The 14,586-nt window shown below is 37.4% G+C and overlaps 3 protein-coding genes and 1 pseudogene across 3 annotated transcripts; 3 read left to right on the top strand and 1 right to left on the bottom strand.

The window, feature by feature from the left end:
- Window positions 1-3,372: 3,372 nt before the first annotated feature.
- On the top strand, window positions 3,373-3,896 carry LOC111211745. Its single transcript, XM_022713016.1, has 2 exons — window positions 3,373-3,625; window positions 3,670-3,896. Exons 1-2 carry the CDS (start codon window positions 3,373-3,375, stop codon window positions 3,894-3,896), a joined length of 480 nt encoding a protein of 159 aa, XP_022568737.1.
- Window positions 3,897-10,341: 6,445 nt separating this feature from the next.
- LOC106395646 (cyclin-dependent protein kinase inhibitor SMR6-like) lies at window positions 10,342-11,285 on the top strand. The gene has a single exon (XM_013836042.3). It carries the CDS (start codon window positions 10,477-10,479, stop codon window positions 10,810-10,812), a length of 336 nt encoding a protein of 111 aa, XP_013691496.1. The 5' UTR covers window positions 10,342-10,476; the 3' UTR covers window positions 10,813-11,285.
- A 195-nt stretch (window positions 11,286-11,480) lies between these two features.
- LOC106395098 lies at window positions 11,481-13,888 on the top strand (annotated as a pseudogene).
- Window positions 13,645-14,551, bottom strand: LOC106391702. The gene is made up of 2 exons (XM_013832402.3): window positions 14,088-14,551; window positions 13,645-13,998 (listed from the first exon to the last, which is right to left on the bottom strand). Exons 1-2 carry the CDS (start codon window positions 14,442-14,444, stop codon window positions 13,840-13,842), a joined length of 516 nt encoding a protein of 171 aa, XP_013687856.1. The 5' UTR covers window positions 14,445-14,551; the 3' UTR covers window positions 13,645-13,839.
- Between the last annotated feature and the right edge of the window lie 35 nt (window positions 14,552-14,586).

Raw genomic sequence — 14,586 nt, 5'->3', positions numbered from 1 at the left:
TTTAAAATACAAAAATGAGGACACCTTATATCTTATATTTTTCTGATATGTTAGATTTTTTCTTATATGCTATATTTTAAATTTTTTAAAACGACTTTAAATTACAAAAATGTAAGTTTTCCTTAAGTATACGATTAAAAACATTAAAATGACATGTATCAGTTCGATGGTTGATTTGAAAGCTTTCAAAACCATATGTAAGATAAAAGTCAAAATAATTCAACTCTAAAAACAATACTGTTCACTTTTTCAAGAATGTGTTCGAGGGAAAAAATAAGGTTTTTATGTCATAATTTGTTTAATGTCCACTAGAGAACATTATATTAACCTAAAATATAAGAAGTGTGTATTCTTTCCCCAAATAAAAGCTACAAAATTATCTAATATGATTTACATATATATGGCAATTAATGATTATGAATAATAAAGATTTGATAACAATTTTTGCATCCTTCTTCATTTTGTTTAATTTTATATTATTAAAAAAATAAACAATCACATTAACCATATAATAAAAAATAAAAAAAATTCTTATATGTTATATTTTGAATTTTTTTAAATGACTTTAAATTAAACAAAAATGAAGAAACCTTATATGTTATATATGTTTTTAAAACGACTTTAAAATACAAAAATGAGGACACCTTATATGTTATATTTTTCTTATATGTTAGATTTTTTCTTATATGTTATATTTTGATTTTTTTTAAACGACTTTAAATTATAAAAATGTAAGTTTTCCTTAAGTATACAACTAAAAACATTAAAATGACATGTATCAATTCGATGGTTGATTTGAAAGCTTTCAAGACCATATGGAAGATAAAAGTCAAAATAATTCAATTATGAAAACAACACTGTTCACTTTTTCAAGAATGTGTTTGATGGAAAAAATAAGGTTTTTATGTCATAATTTGTTTAATGTCCAATCCGATCAACCCATGATGTATTAATTATAGTTTTGTTCCATTATTTTTAATAAGAATTGATCTGATCCATCGGAAAGAAATTATATAATAACAACAAAAAATATTTTATATATGTAAATAAAATGATCAAATATATAAAAAAAACTATCGGTAATATATACAAATAAACTCACCCTGCGCAAGCAGGTCTTATCCTAGTAATCGATTAATTGAATGTTGTGTTCATTCAATATTTTGGCATGCCCTGATGGTTGGCTAGTTGAGACAGATGCTTAAATATAAACAAGTTGTATATAGTGCATAATTTTTTATATAAATCCGAAATTTTCAGAATTAATAAAATAAAATCTCTGTAAACAACCTTTTTCTTTATACTATACCGCCAGTATCATTTTAATTAATTTTAAAATCAGTATAATCTTACATTCTTACCTGACCATCATTAATTAAATTTACTTGTTTCCATCATAAGATTTTAGTCTAATAGTAAAAAATATAAGACACAAATATATGATCACAAAATAAAAAGTTACCAACTACTGTTTTGGCAATATTTATTTCAAATATTTATATCACTAAATCATGTATATGCTTATCGAACGTCCCACACATTAAATATACTAGAAAGTAAAAACCTATGAGATTTTACAGAACAAAGTAGTCTTTAATTTGTTTTATTTAAATCAAACAAACTATTTTGTATCCTTTAAACCCAAGTGCTTTAACAAGCAAAAATGATTAGTACCAATGCATTATTGTTTCCATAATATATATATTTATATATATATGTATACCAAATTCCATAAGTGCAATATTTGGTAGCATGTGCGTAGATTGTACCAATGATTAGATGAGATAATCAATCATTGACTTTGTTTGATATCTCACGAAGTTATCAACTTTCAGTAAGAAAGTATGAAAATAATATGAAACTCAAAGAAAAGCGAAAAAGGAAAATATAAAGCCAAATTCAGATCCGAAAGAATGAAGCACTTGAATACGCATGTATCTATGGCGAATGCAAATATATTAACCTATGATCGTATTTATAAATAGGCCAATGTTGGTCGACCAAACAAACAAATTCAATGTGACGTCCAAGAAAAGGAGAAGCCGAGTGTGTATGCTAAATTATATATTCATATAAAAAGAAAATAAATGTATTATGTATTATGTATATGCATGCACCTAAAAGTCGGTAAGGTTTGCTCATCAATTAAACAATTGGGATATCGAGTTTTCTTGCTCGCTTCCGACCTTACTTTTAGCGAAAAAAAAAAAATTTTGGTGCATAGTCGAGTAAGTAATAGTAATACTATGTATAAGAAAATTTACAAAACAGTTTAAATGTTAGTATATCGTCTTTTTCTCTTTTATTGTTCTTGAATCTCAGCAGGCTCTGTTTTGGTGGGATGTATATCTCTTCATCCTCTAGATTTCTCGTCAAACACTCTGATTGATGAAAGATACATCATTTTTGGTTCGTGGTCATCGGATCTCCTGTGGGCGACCACCAGCTGATATTATTGTTTTCGATTTCGGTTCATTTCTTTTGTATCTTATATCAATCGGTTTGGGATTGTATCAACTCATTAGGGCTTTGGCTTTGGCTTTTTCTTTTATTTTTAGTTTGTCATTTTAATTCTCTAGTTGTATTGTAAAAATAAAAAAATATTTTAATACGAAGACTTAAAAAAAACTGGTGGTACTTTAACTTTTTCAAATTCAAATACAAGTTTTGAAAGGGAAGTTATCAATAGCCTAACTTTTAGACAACAAACTTTTTTTTAAAAGGTATTAGAGTTCCGGTTAGATTATATATTTGGTTAATTCTCCTTTTGCTTAATCATTTGGTAAGACATCGGTTTAGCCTCCTTTCACTAAACCATATGCACCTATGTATAAATACATTGTTTGTACGTACATTTTCAGTTGAGAAAGTATTTTTCATATTCATAACAACTTTCTTAATATGATATCAGAGCAAATCTGAGCTTCTGCCATTGATTCTCGATCTTCTTCTTCATCAAATTGATTCAAGGATGAGCTTATCGCTTCGCGAGATCAACCTTGTCGTTTGCGCTCAATTCCTTCTCACTTTGATTGAATTTCTATCGCGAATCGCTTTCTTCTTCTTGCTCATATTGCTTGTTGAGTTGTTATGAGCTTCAGCGAGTTGCCTGAGCTGAATCTTGCTGATCTATCTTCCTTTTTTGAAGCTTTCTTTGTGTTCGATTGTTGATCTTGCTCACTCCTTTCACCATATCTTGTTACGATGAGCTCTGCGAGTCAGAAACATCCAGTTCCCCCATCCTCTCGCTCGATTACGGATCTATATGAGAATCCATATTACCTTCACGCGACTGATCATGCTGGATTGGTTCTGCTCACTGATCGATTGAGTTCTGGATCTGAATTTCATTCATGGCGTCGATCCGTACGAATGGCGTTGAATGTTCGCAACAAATTGGGGTTTATCGACGGAACTATCCCCAAGTCCCCTCTCAATCATCGTGATTCTGGTTCTTGGTCAAGATGCAACGATATGGTGGTGACTTGGCTCATGAACTCTGTCTCCAAGAAGATTGGCCAGAGCTTGTTGTTTATGTCAACCGCTGAGTCAATATGGAGGAACTTGTTGGCTCGTTTCAAGCAGGACGATGCGCCTAGAGTTTATGAGATTGAGCAGCGATTGAGTACGATACAGAAGGTTCAATGGATATCAGTATGTATTATACAGAACTTGTTACTCTTTGGGAAGAGTATAAGAATTACGTTGAGATTACAGTTTGTACTTGTGGACGATGCGAATGTAATGCGGCTTTGCTTTGGGAAAAGATGCAGCAGAGAAGCAGAGTTACGAAGTTTCTGATGGGTCTTAATGAAGCTTATGAATCCACACGACGTCATATTCTTATGCTAAAGCCAATACCTGATATTGAGGATGTGTTCAACATGGTTACATAAGATGAGCGACAGAAGACACTTAAGCCGTCTACTCGAATGGAAAATGTGGCATTTCAACATTCATCATCAACTGAGATGTCTCACACTGGTTCAATGGAGTCTGGTTTTTACAATGGTCTTTCTGAGAATGCCGCGTATGCAGCAGCTTTTCAGGGCAACCGTTACCCGCAAAAGCCTGTTTGTACTCATTGTAGCCGCACTGGACATACTGTACAGAAGTGCTATAAGCTCCATGGCTATCCCCCAGGTCATAAGTTGCATCAGAAGCCATCGACTCCTCGTGGACAAACACAATCTAATCAGAAACCGAACTTCCCTTCGCAGTCTCAGTTGCAACATTCTCACCCTGCTACTGCTAATGCTGTCTCTACAACATGCCCTTCTTTGGATCTTAACCAGTTTACTACTGATCAAGTTCAGAGCTTGTTAACGCAGCTGATTGCTCAGACAAGGGTCAATGACAAACAACCCATCTCTCAACAACCATCAGGCACTATTACTGAACATGGTTTCATGGCCTCTACATCTACTGCTGGTACAGTTTCAATTGCGTTTCCTTCCACTAATCTTCGTTTTGAAAATCAAATTTTACCTTTTCAACATCAGTGTCTTTCTTCACTTTATTCTATTTTACCCCTTGGTTGCTGGATTGTCGATAGTGGTGCCACTAGTCATATCTGTTCTGACTTAAGTTTGTTTAGTGAGGTTTGTCCAATTTCAGGTGTGACAGTCTCTCTCCCTAACGACATTAGTATTCCTATCAGTCATACGGGGACAGTGAAAATTTCTGATACACTTGTTCTTCATAATGTTCTGCATGTTGACTCATTCAAATTCAATATGTTGAGTGTTAGTTCATTACTGCAAAACCGTGATTTGTCTACTCATGTCTACTATGATTCTTGCTTTATACAGGACCATATTCAGGACTTAACGATTGGTAAAGGGTTGCTTATGCATGGTCTTTACATTCTGGAGCCTATCTCGCATTCTTTATGTGGTTCTTTGGTCGATGGGACTCTATGGCATCAACGTCTAGGACATCCATCGTTTGCCAAGTTACATCACATTCCTGGTATTCCTTTGTCATCTAAAGTCAATACAACACTGTGTCATGTCTGTCCTTTAGCAAAACAACGTAGCTTACCTTTCATTTCTAATCACAAGTTGTCTGTAAACCCATTTGATCTTATACATATAGACATCTGGGGTCCTTTTTGGGTTGAGTCTATAGATGGATTTCGTTATTTCCTTACTATTGTAGATGATTGTACTCGTGTGACTTGGCTATACATGTTGCGTAATAAAAGTGATGTTAAAACTGTTTTCCCTGCCTTTCTTACTCATGTTCAAACACAGTTTCATGTTGTTGTTAAGAAAGTACGAAGTGATAATGCCCCTGAGTTGGCTTTTACTGAACTTTTTCAATCAAAAGGGATCATTCATCAGCTTTCTTGTGCATATACCCCTCAGCAAAACTCAGTTGTAGAAAGAAAACATCAACACTTATTGAATGTAGCACGCGCATTGTTGCTTCAATCAAATGTGCCACTTGCATATTGGTCTGAATGTGTTCTTACTGCAGTATTCCTGATTAACAGAACTCCTTCTGGTTTTTCTTTTCTTCGTTCATTTGGCTGCTTATGCTATGTTTCAACATATCTTAAGGATCGAAACAAGTTTAGTCCTAGAACAAATATGTGTGTCTTTCTAGGATATGCTACTGGTTATAAGGGATATAAGGTCTAGGATTTAGCATCAAATGTCATTAGTATATCCAGAAATGTAATCTTTCATGAAGATACTTTCCCATTTAAAAATGTTCCATCATCTGAACCACCTACTGACTTGTTTGGTCCGACTATCTTGCCTATGCCAATTCCTATTGCATTAGACACTGCTACTAGTTCTGATTTCATCATACCTGAGCCACTGTCCTCCAATCTTCAACCGTCTACTAGTGTCGCATCACAACAAGAGACTGTTGCTCCTGATGCTGGTCAGATTTCATTAATCAATCCTAGGCCAAAGCGTCATACTAAGGCTCCAGGTTGGCTTTCTGAATATCATTGTAATCTTCTTTTTAATCCTTTTCCACTTACACCTCATATCTCTAGAACCTTTTACTCTGATGTTTCTTTTCCATTGTCCTCTGTTCTTACATATTCTAAACTTCGTCCTCAGTATGAGACTTTTACTCTTTCTTGCACAATTGAAACTGAGCCGCGTACTTTTAAAGAGGCTGTGAGACACAGGGTTTGGAATAATGCCATGGGAGTGGAAATTACTGCTCTGGAGTATAAGGGAACATGGACAATAGAGTCTCTTCCTTCGGGCAAGCACGTTATTGGTTGTAAGTGGGTTTTCACTATAAAATACAATCCGGATGGTACAATATTGAAATACAAAGCTCGGTTGGTTGCCAAAGGGTATACGCAACAAGAGGGTATTGACTATATTGACACATTTTTCCCGGTCGCTAAACTAGCGAGTGTCAAGTTGGTTTTGATTTTGGCAGCTTGCTTTGGTTGGAAACTCACTCAGATGGACGTCACCAATGCCTTTCTTCATGGAGATCTTGACGAAGAGATCTACATGAGCTTGCCTCTTGGATATACGCCTTCTAATGGCGTTCCTCTTCCTCCTAACCATGTCTGTCGCCTCCGCAAGTCGCTTTATGGTCTCAAGCAGGCGTCAAGGCAGTGGTATCATTGCTTCTCCAAAGTGGTTTTGAATGCTGGTTTCACTCAATCTCTAGTGGACAACACTTTGTTTGTCAGGAAGACATCTACTTCGTTTACAGCATTGTTGGTTTATGTCGATGACATTTTGATTGCTTCCAACAATGATGATGCCCTGGCCTTGTTGAAGAATGCTCTGCATCAAGCCTTTGACATCAAAGACATGGGAACTCCACGTTTCTTCTTAGGATTGGAGATTGCACATAATGCTACTGATATTCTCTCCTCGACTGGTATGTTAGCTTGTAAACCCGTCTCAGTCCCTATGGATCCCTCGGTTCATCTTAGCAAGACTACTGGTACTTTATTACCATCTGCAAAACCATACCGAGAGCTCATAGGTCGACTGTTGTACCTTACCATCACCCGTCCTGACATAACCTTTGCGGTGAACTATCTGAGCCAATTTTTGTCTTGTCCAACGGATGTTCATCTCCAGGCTGCACATCGTATCTTGCGTTATCTCAAGTCCAATCCAGGCCAGGGACTCTTCTATTCCTCTGACTCTGAAATATGCTTGAATGCCTTTGCTGATGCAGATTGGGCGACATGTCCGGACTCAAGACGTTCAATCTCTGGTTTTTGCGTCTATCTTGGCAAGTCTCTCATTAATTGGAAGTCCAAGAAACAACAGACTGTAAGCCTTAGTAGCACTGAAGCCGAGTATCGAAGCATGGCTCTTGCTACGTGTGAGCTTATTTGGCTTCATCAACTTCTTACAGACTTGAAGGTCTCTGTCAGTACTTCTGCTAAGCTGTTCTGCGACAACAAGTCTGCGATCCATCTAGCTCACAATCCTGTTTTCCATGAGCGCACGAAGCATGTTGAAATTGATTGCCACACCATTCGTGATCAGCTAAAGAATGGCTTCATGCGTCTCTTTCACGTCACTTCAAGTGACCAGCATGCTGATATCTTGACAAAGTCACTTCATCCAGGTCCCTTTCACTCGCTTCTCAGCCGCTTCTCCATTTCAAACCTCTTCTATCTCCATCGTCGTCTTCGGTTTGAGGGGGGTGTATTAGAGTTCCGGTTAGATTATATATTTGGTTAAGTCTCCTTTTGCTTAATCATTTGGTAAGACATCGGTTTAGCCTCATTTCACTAAACCGTATGCACCTATGTATAAAAACATTGTTTGTACGTACATTTTCAGTTGAGAAAGTATTTTTCATATTCATAACAACTTTCTTAATAAAAGGGACTTCAACGTAGTTGTAAGAAAAATAATGAGAATGAAACTATTTAGTTGATAAATCAAAGTTTCAAAGAAAAAAAAAAATTAGTTGATAAGAATATATGATATGCTCGATCAAAATTTCGAATGAATCGTATTTAATTGGGGCTACTTTTGATGGGAAAATAAAAAATCTATATCTAGCTTCATTGCAAGATTTGTATAACAACTTGACTCAAAGATACTTATGATTTAGTAATCATAAGTTGGGACATTTTGGATTCGTTGTTGAAGAAATGTATAACTCGGGAAAATGTCGACGGTATTATGCAAGTCAAGTCTTAGTATGCATGTGGCCACAACAATCATTAGATATGCACAATTATTTGATCAAATTTAATTTACTAATGCACCTCTTTTCATATAACATTATTTATATACATCTAACAACCAATCTAGTGATGTCCAATCTTATATATTTACCCAAAAAAATCATTCAACCTTTTTTGTTTGTTTGAACAGATATATATAGAGAAGAAATTGAATATCAATAGTATATTAAGTATTTTTGTCAGAGTATGATAAGTTTAAGAGATTATGTTTTGTAGTGTTTTGCTTAATTACAACGCCAGCTTCTTATAGGCAAAGTTGATACAAAGAAATTACAGAGAAATCGATATCGGTTGGGATGAATCGAACTTGCTTTAAAAATCGTTTTGACTTATAAACTGTTATGTCTATGTTTCAGTGTGATATGTTTCAGTCTAGTTAATCAAGTTGTAATCATTACACTCCTATGTAAACCCATTTTGTGTTCATTGCATACTTTTTGCATAGAGAAACTGGTGATGCAGCTTACTTTTGATAAACCAGTTGCTGTTGTTACAACACAATACTATATGCCTATATTATGCATGGTTTTGTTAATGTAGTATTAAATAAACGTAGCAATGAACGTTTTCAAATGGTTTGCGATGAATACCTCTGGGCTCTGGCTACGAGGCCTATTTGAGCCATATAAATAAGCAGTCCGTTTATTGATTTAGAATGTGAACACGTAGTTTTTCTTAAAACATACAACAACATGACGTCACAGCGACTGATTTGCCTTTTCTTTTCAACTCAAGAAGAAGAAAAAACAAACGATCTTCGATGACGAACATATTTACATACAGTAAAAATCTTACTATTTAACAGCTTCTGGTTTATTTTTTTGCAAAAAAAAAACATTCAGATATAACCCGGATTTAATAAATCTTATAAATATCTGTACACTAATGATTTTTTGACAAAAAGAATGGCCAAGAGATTCTCCAGCGGTTTAGGGAGTGACAAGAAAATAATCTCTAATGGTTCGTCTTTTGACAGAGGAAGGAGGGTATGGACTGTCAACCGCGGTTTCTGGTGTTCTTTCGCATGTTTTGTCTTCCTCTGAGGCTGATAATGACAATGATCATGATAACGATGTTTTCTTTCTCTGAGTCTCTGGAGTTCTGATGATAGGCATTGACTGATTATCATTATTGTCATCACCATCATTTGATGAATGCTTTTGGGGACTCTCAGGTTCTCTGTTAATCTCAAGTCTCCCTTTGGCTGCTTCAGTATTTGACAATGCAGTTACTCTGCGTTTAACTCTTGATGCGTTTGCGGTTGTGCAAAGGTTGTTCGCTATATTCCACAGTCTTACCTGATTAAGAACAGAGGAAGTTAGCAAGGGAGAAAACAAAACATAACTGTTTTGCTTTTTATCAACGTATGAAATGTTTTGTTACCGTGAAATCATCTGACGCTGTTGCTACCTTCCCTATCTCTGATGAAGACCTGCACAGAAGATTTAGTTAGTATTCATCGAATGGACTAAGAGGGAGGTAAGTATAAAACACTCGGTGAAGTGGAGTTACCAGTCTACTGCGGTTACTTGAGAGTCATGGCCTTTCAAGATTGTATGATCCACTTGAGGCTTATTGACCTGCCATATATATGTAAGCGTTACCGTCGCTTGAACCGCTCAAAATGTATTCACCATCAGGACTAATCATTGTCTGCAGAGCAAGGTTAAAAGTAATGAGTGAGAAAGTTAAATATGCTATAGAGTCAGATCTGTTGTCTGGTTGAAGGCTAAATTGTGGACAAGGCATTATTACCCTCACGAAAAAAGAATCTATTCTGCAACCAGAGAAAGATTCTACAGGTCCTTTGTCAAGCTGCAAGATGTTGTATAGATATATTCTGCAACAGTTTATTGAAAAGGAAATTTAAAATTTTGACTTCTTAGAACAAAGAAAGCCCGATACATCTTTAAAGCCCATTAAGTTGGTAATAAGGCTTTAAATTTTGGCCCATTAAACAGGCTAACGCAAAAAAAAACGTGGCGGGAAAAAGAACCGTTGTGAGATAAGATTCTCAACAGTCAACACCATGGCGCCAAAAAAAAAAAAAAACACGTTATTTAACTTCCTATTTTGCCCTTCCCTCTGCTTCCTCTGTAAGCTTCCCTCGTCTTTAAAATTCCTGGGGAAGCAAAGCAATTACAAGACGTGTGTCTTTATAAGTGTGAATCTTTCGCAGACTTTTCACTTATTCCTTCATTCTTCTTTTTGTTTTCACACCTACTCGTCTCACCGTATCCTCTACTTGATCGGAACCAATACAAAAAAATATGGGATCGTCGAAGAAATCACAAATCGGCAGAGGATTAGACACCGACTGTCAAAAATGGGTCATTGCCGAAATATCTATTCGGGCTTCGCTTAAACCGGTGAAGACGAAGTTGAGAAAGCCGGAGAGAGAAACCGAAGCTGAAGAAGAAAAGTATAATAGTAGCGAAGAGTGCTGCATCACGCCCACGGCGAAAGAAGCGAAGTTCTCGGAGAAGCTGAAGTGTCCGCCGGCGCCAAGGAAACGCCGACCTGCGTTGAAGTGTCGGAGCAATGTTGGTGTAGAGTACTTCGTGCCTCCGGAAGATTTGGAGACGGTGTTTATACGACGCCGTTAGTGTAAAACGATATTTATTCTCAAAGACGACTCTTTGTCACTTTAGCTTCGACTATAAACTTAGAATAGATTCTTTAATCAGAATATTTTATGGGCTTTTAGAATTTGTCTTTAACAATTTGCTTGCTACTTTAATTTTAGTTTGGTTTGGTTTCACAAATAAACCAGAATCTAAAAGTAATCGAAATCAATTAGACTGAACACTCTTGACTCATCTCTGCCATGGTGTCTTGTCGCACAAGTTGTCGCTTCTTGAATCAAAATTTAGTTCAAGAACGAATATTAATTCAAGGTTCTGAACTTGAGGCTGAGTGCTGAAGATTTACATAGGGAGTTAGGGATTATTGTTACTTCAGGCTGGAAAGAAGATCCTAACGAACGGCCAAACTTCAAATGCTCCTTCTTTACCTCTCCACTGTTTCGTCGCCCAAAATAAAAAATATACGCCGTTGCCGGGGATGGAACCCGGGTCACCCGCGTGACAGGCGGGAATACTAACCACTATACTACAACGACTCAGTTGTTCTGAAAATAAATATAATTTATATAAATGTTAAATGTTCAGGAATCGTCTTCTAAAACCGACCTCAACACCTTGTTTCTCTCTTGTTCGAATTCGTTTTCCCCAGTTCTCCTTCTGCTGCAAAAGCTTCACTGGCGTAAAGCCAAATGTTCGCGAGGAGGAGTCCCTCGAGGACTTGTAAATGGTCGGTCCTTATCCTCTCTCCTTCACTCCGATTCCTGCAGGTAATTTCACATTTTCCACCTCTGATCCTATTCTCTTCATTTCAATACCCATCACCCAGATTCGTTTGATCACCCCAAAGTTTACATCTTTATGCCCAAATGATTGGTTTTGCTTATGGCTTTTTGGATTTTGATCTTGAAGGAATCTGGGTTTGTCATCGAATCCTGTTACAAGCAATGTGATGCTGCAACCAGGTAGCTCCAGTGAAGGCAATCCCAGTTCATCAATGCATCAAGTCTTCAAGGAACTCGAGCTATGTCGACGTCGAGAGGAAGAAAGTGGAGAGTAGGATGCGCAAAGAGTCTGGTAAGACGTTAAGAGAGATTAGAAGAGCTAAAAAAATTGATGAAGAAACTCATGACTGGTGAAGAAAGACTCATTTACAACCTCAAAAGGGTATTCAAGTCTTTTGCCTTTTGACATATTGTGATTGATTTGTATTTGTTCAAGTTTGAGACTTTATGTGTGGTTTTGCTTACTGTGAATAGGTTGAGATAATGTTGAGTTAAAAGTGTGGTTCCTGTAGGAACTTTCAGTGTTATTCTGTCGGCATGGAGTTATGTTTCTCATTTGTCTTATCGAAAATGTTCTTGTGTTTGTGTATTGTATTACACAACTTGTATATGTGAATAGGTTGAGTTAAAGTGCGGTTCTGTAGGAACTTTCAGTCGAGTTCAATTGCTGATGTTTCTCAAAATGCCCATGTGTGTTGTAAACGATGCTGGCAAAGAAGAAAGTTGCGCTTCTATTACAAAAGCTCAAGAAATACGAACTCCCTGAGCTGCCCCTCACCAGTGCATGATCCGGAGCTTTTCACACCAGAGCAAACCCAAGCGTTCAAGAAAATCGGTTTCAAGAACAAAAACTATGTCCCCGTTGGTGTTCGTGGGGTCTTTGGGGGGGAGTGGTTCAGAACCTCATTTTTCGGACAAATGTGCCCATGCCTAGGACGATGTGCAAACCCAAATCATTGGCTTAGATGATCATTGTTGTGTTGCTTGCTCTAACTATTATTTTGTAGTGGTTTGGTATGAACCAAGTATCTATGCTTTGCAGGCTTTATTCAAAGCGAGATTTGAACAAGCACTTGAATCTCAGAAGCTGAACATCAGGAAAACAGAACAGCAGCTAAGGAGAACGGGTGTTAACCCCGAAGATCCCGTTGCAATGGCTAGCATCCAGAGAGTGGCGTCAACGTTCTTCAATGCAATCGACAAAAAAAGAAGGAAGCCCGTATGTCTTCCATGGAGATAAACAATCAGAACGAGGGACTAGTGTGGTGAATACAGAAGAAACAGAACGGGTTGATGAAGATAGTGACCAGGAGGAGTTAGACAGATTCATAGCTGAGATAGAGGAGGCAGCAGACAAGGAGTGGGAGGAAGAGGAAGCTGCGGAGGAAGAAGAGTCTGGTAGAATAAGGTATTGGAACCGAGAGGAGTTTGCAGGAAGAAACAGAGGACCTTATGGAGGAGACTCAAGTCATGGCTTTAGAAGAAATGAAAGGGATACACGTAACCAGAGAAGATCCAACGATAGTGATGACAGTGATCAATTGGATTCTGAGGATGATGTCATCCCAAAGAGATTTGATAGGCCAACGCTGATATTTTCTGTTGTTAGCTTCAGTTTTTGTGGATCCAGTGAAAGAAGAAGAGAATGATATTATGCCAACGCTCTGTTTACTGCATCAGGTTCTAGTTTTGTACACGACAGATTAAAAGATGGTCTGTATTTTCAGCCAAAACTTTCTTTTGGGCTTTGATTAGTTCTCTTTAGGAAGTTGTAAAAGTTGACTCGTGAGATTGTCAATGCACTATACGTACTCCACATGGTTACTTCCTCTTTGAAGCCAAACGGGAAACCGTTAAAAGCAGTTTCATGAATAACAGACACATAACAGATTCCTTCTGAAGAGAGCAAAGTAAAAACTAATTAAACGACTTGTTGGTGTGTTTGGGTTAAGAAGAGAGCAAAGTAGAGAAGCTAACTACTGCAAAACTGATAGAGCTAGGACCTGATGTTCTGAAGAAGACGCACACTAAATGTATTGTAAAAGATCAAATCCTCTCATCAGGTAAAATCTTCAACCTTATAATCTTCTACCTTCCAACATCTTTAGATTGTTTGAAACATGTTACATTGTAACACATACATATAAACACTTAACTCACAGTGTGATTCTTAAGTTAATGCTGCAGATGTTATGTTTCACATCTTGTTAATACAGTTCGAACACAAGACAAGAATGTAAAGGGCAGAGGGTTCAGAACTAAGTGTTTAATCAGCACAAAGCGACGCCATTAGATTCGTCGGTGAGCTCCAAACATCAAGATCAAACAATGACTGCTTCCTTTCTTCTTCCATTACTCTAGTTATGCTCTCTGCAACTTCGCACAGGTTCGACACATCATTGATTATCACTTCTTGTGCTTCCGCCTGCAAATTCTCAAACATGTACAGCTAATTTAAATATACGACTAACCGTTTTTAATCGAACGGGCAAAGAAAAAAAAAACACTAATTACCATAGAGAGATGTTCGTCGATGAAAACAGACGCGGGAGAGGAACCATCGCGAAACGACGTCGCTTCGTTCGCGTTTAACCTCTCTTCTTCTTCTCCCAGCGTCGTTCGAAACAGAGCAGCGTTGAATCTGTTCGACAGAGCTTCCCACTGCTGGATCTCACTCCGGTACTTGCTTCTGAGCTTCGCCAGCGTTCTCTTCTTCCGCATCCTTCGATTCCTCTCCTCGGCGGCGGGATCTAGCTCCGGATTCGAAGGATTGGATGTTTCTCCGGGGTCCGAGATACGGCTCCGCTTCTCTCGCTTGAAAACGAAGCCGTCGTCGTTGCATAGTTCCCACTCTTCGTCCTCTCTTTCCATCGCGGTGGAGCGAGAGAAAGATTCAGTGGGACGCTTTGGATTTGGTTTAGATCTTTGCAAATAGAAATGTTTTTTTTTTACAGCTCAGCTTTGATACATGGGCCCATAGCTTTGATACATGGGCCCAAAATAAAGCCTGCAA

The sequence above is a fragment of the Brassica napus genome, chromosome C9, assembly GCF_020379485.1.
Source record: "Brassica napus cultivar Da-Ae chromosome C9, Da-Ae, whole genome shotgun sequence".
Taxonomy (NCBI): Eukaryota; Viridiplantae; Streptophyta; class Magnoliopsida; order Brassicales; family Brassicaceae; genus Brassica; species Brassica napus.
Note: the sequence above shows the minus strand (reverse complement) of the source record. Positions and strands in the feature narration are given on the sequence as shown.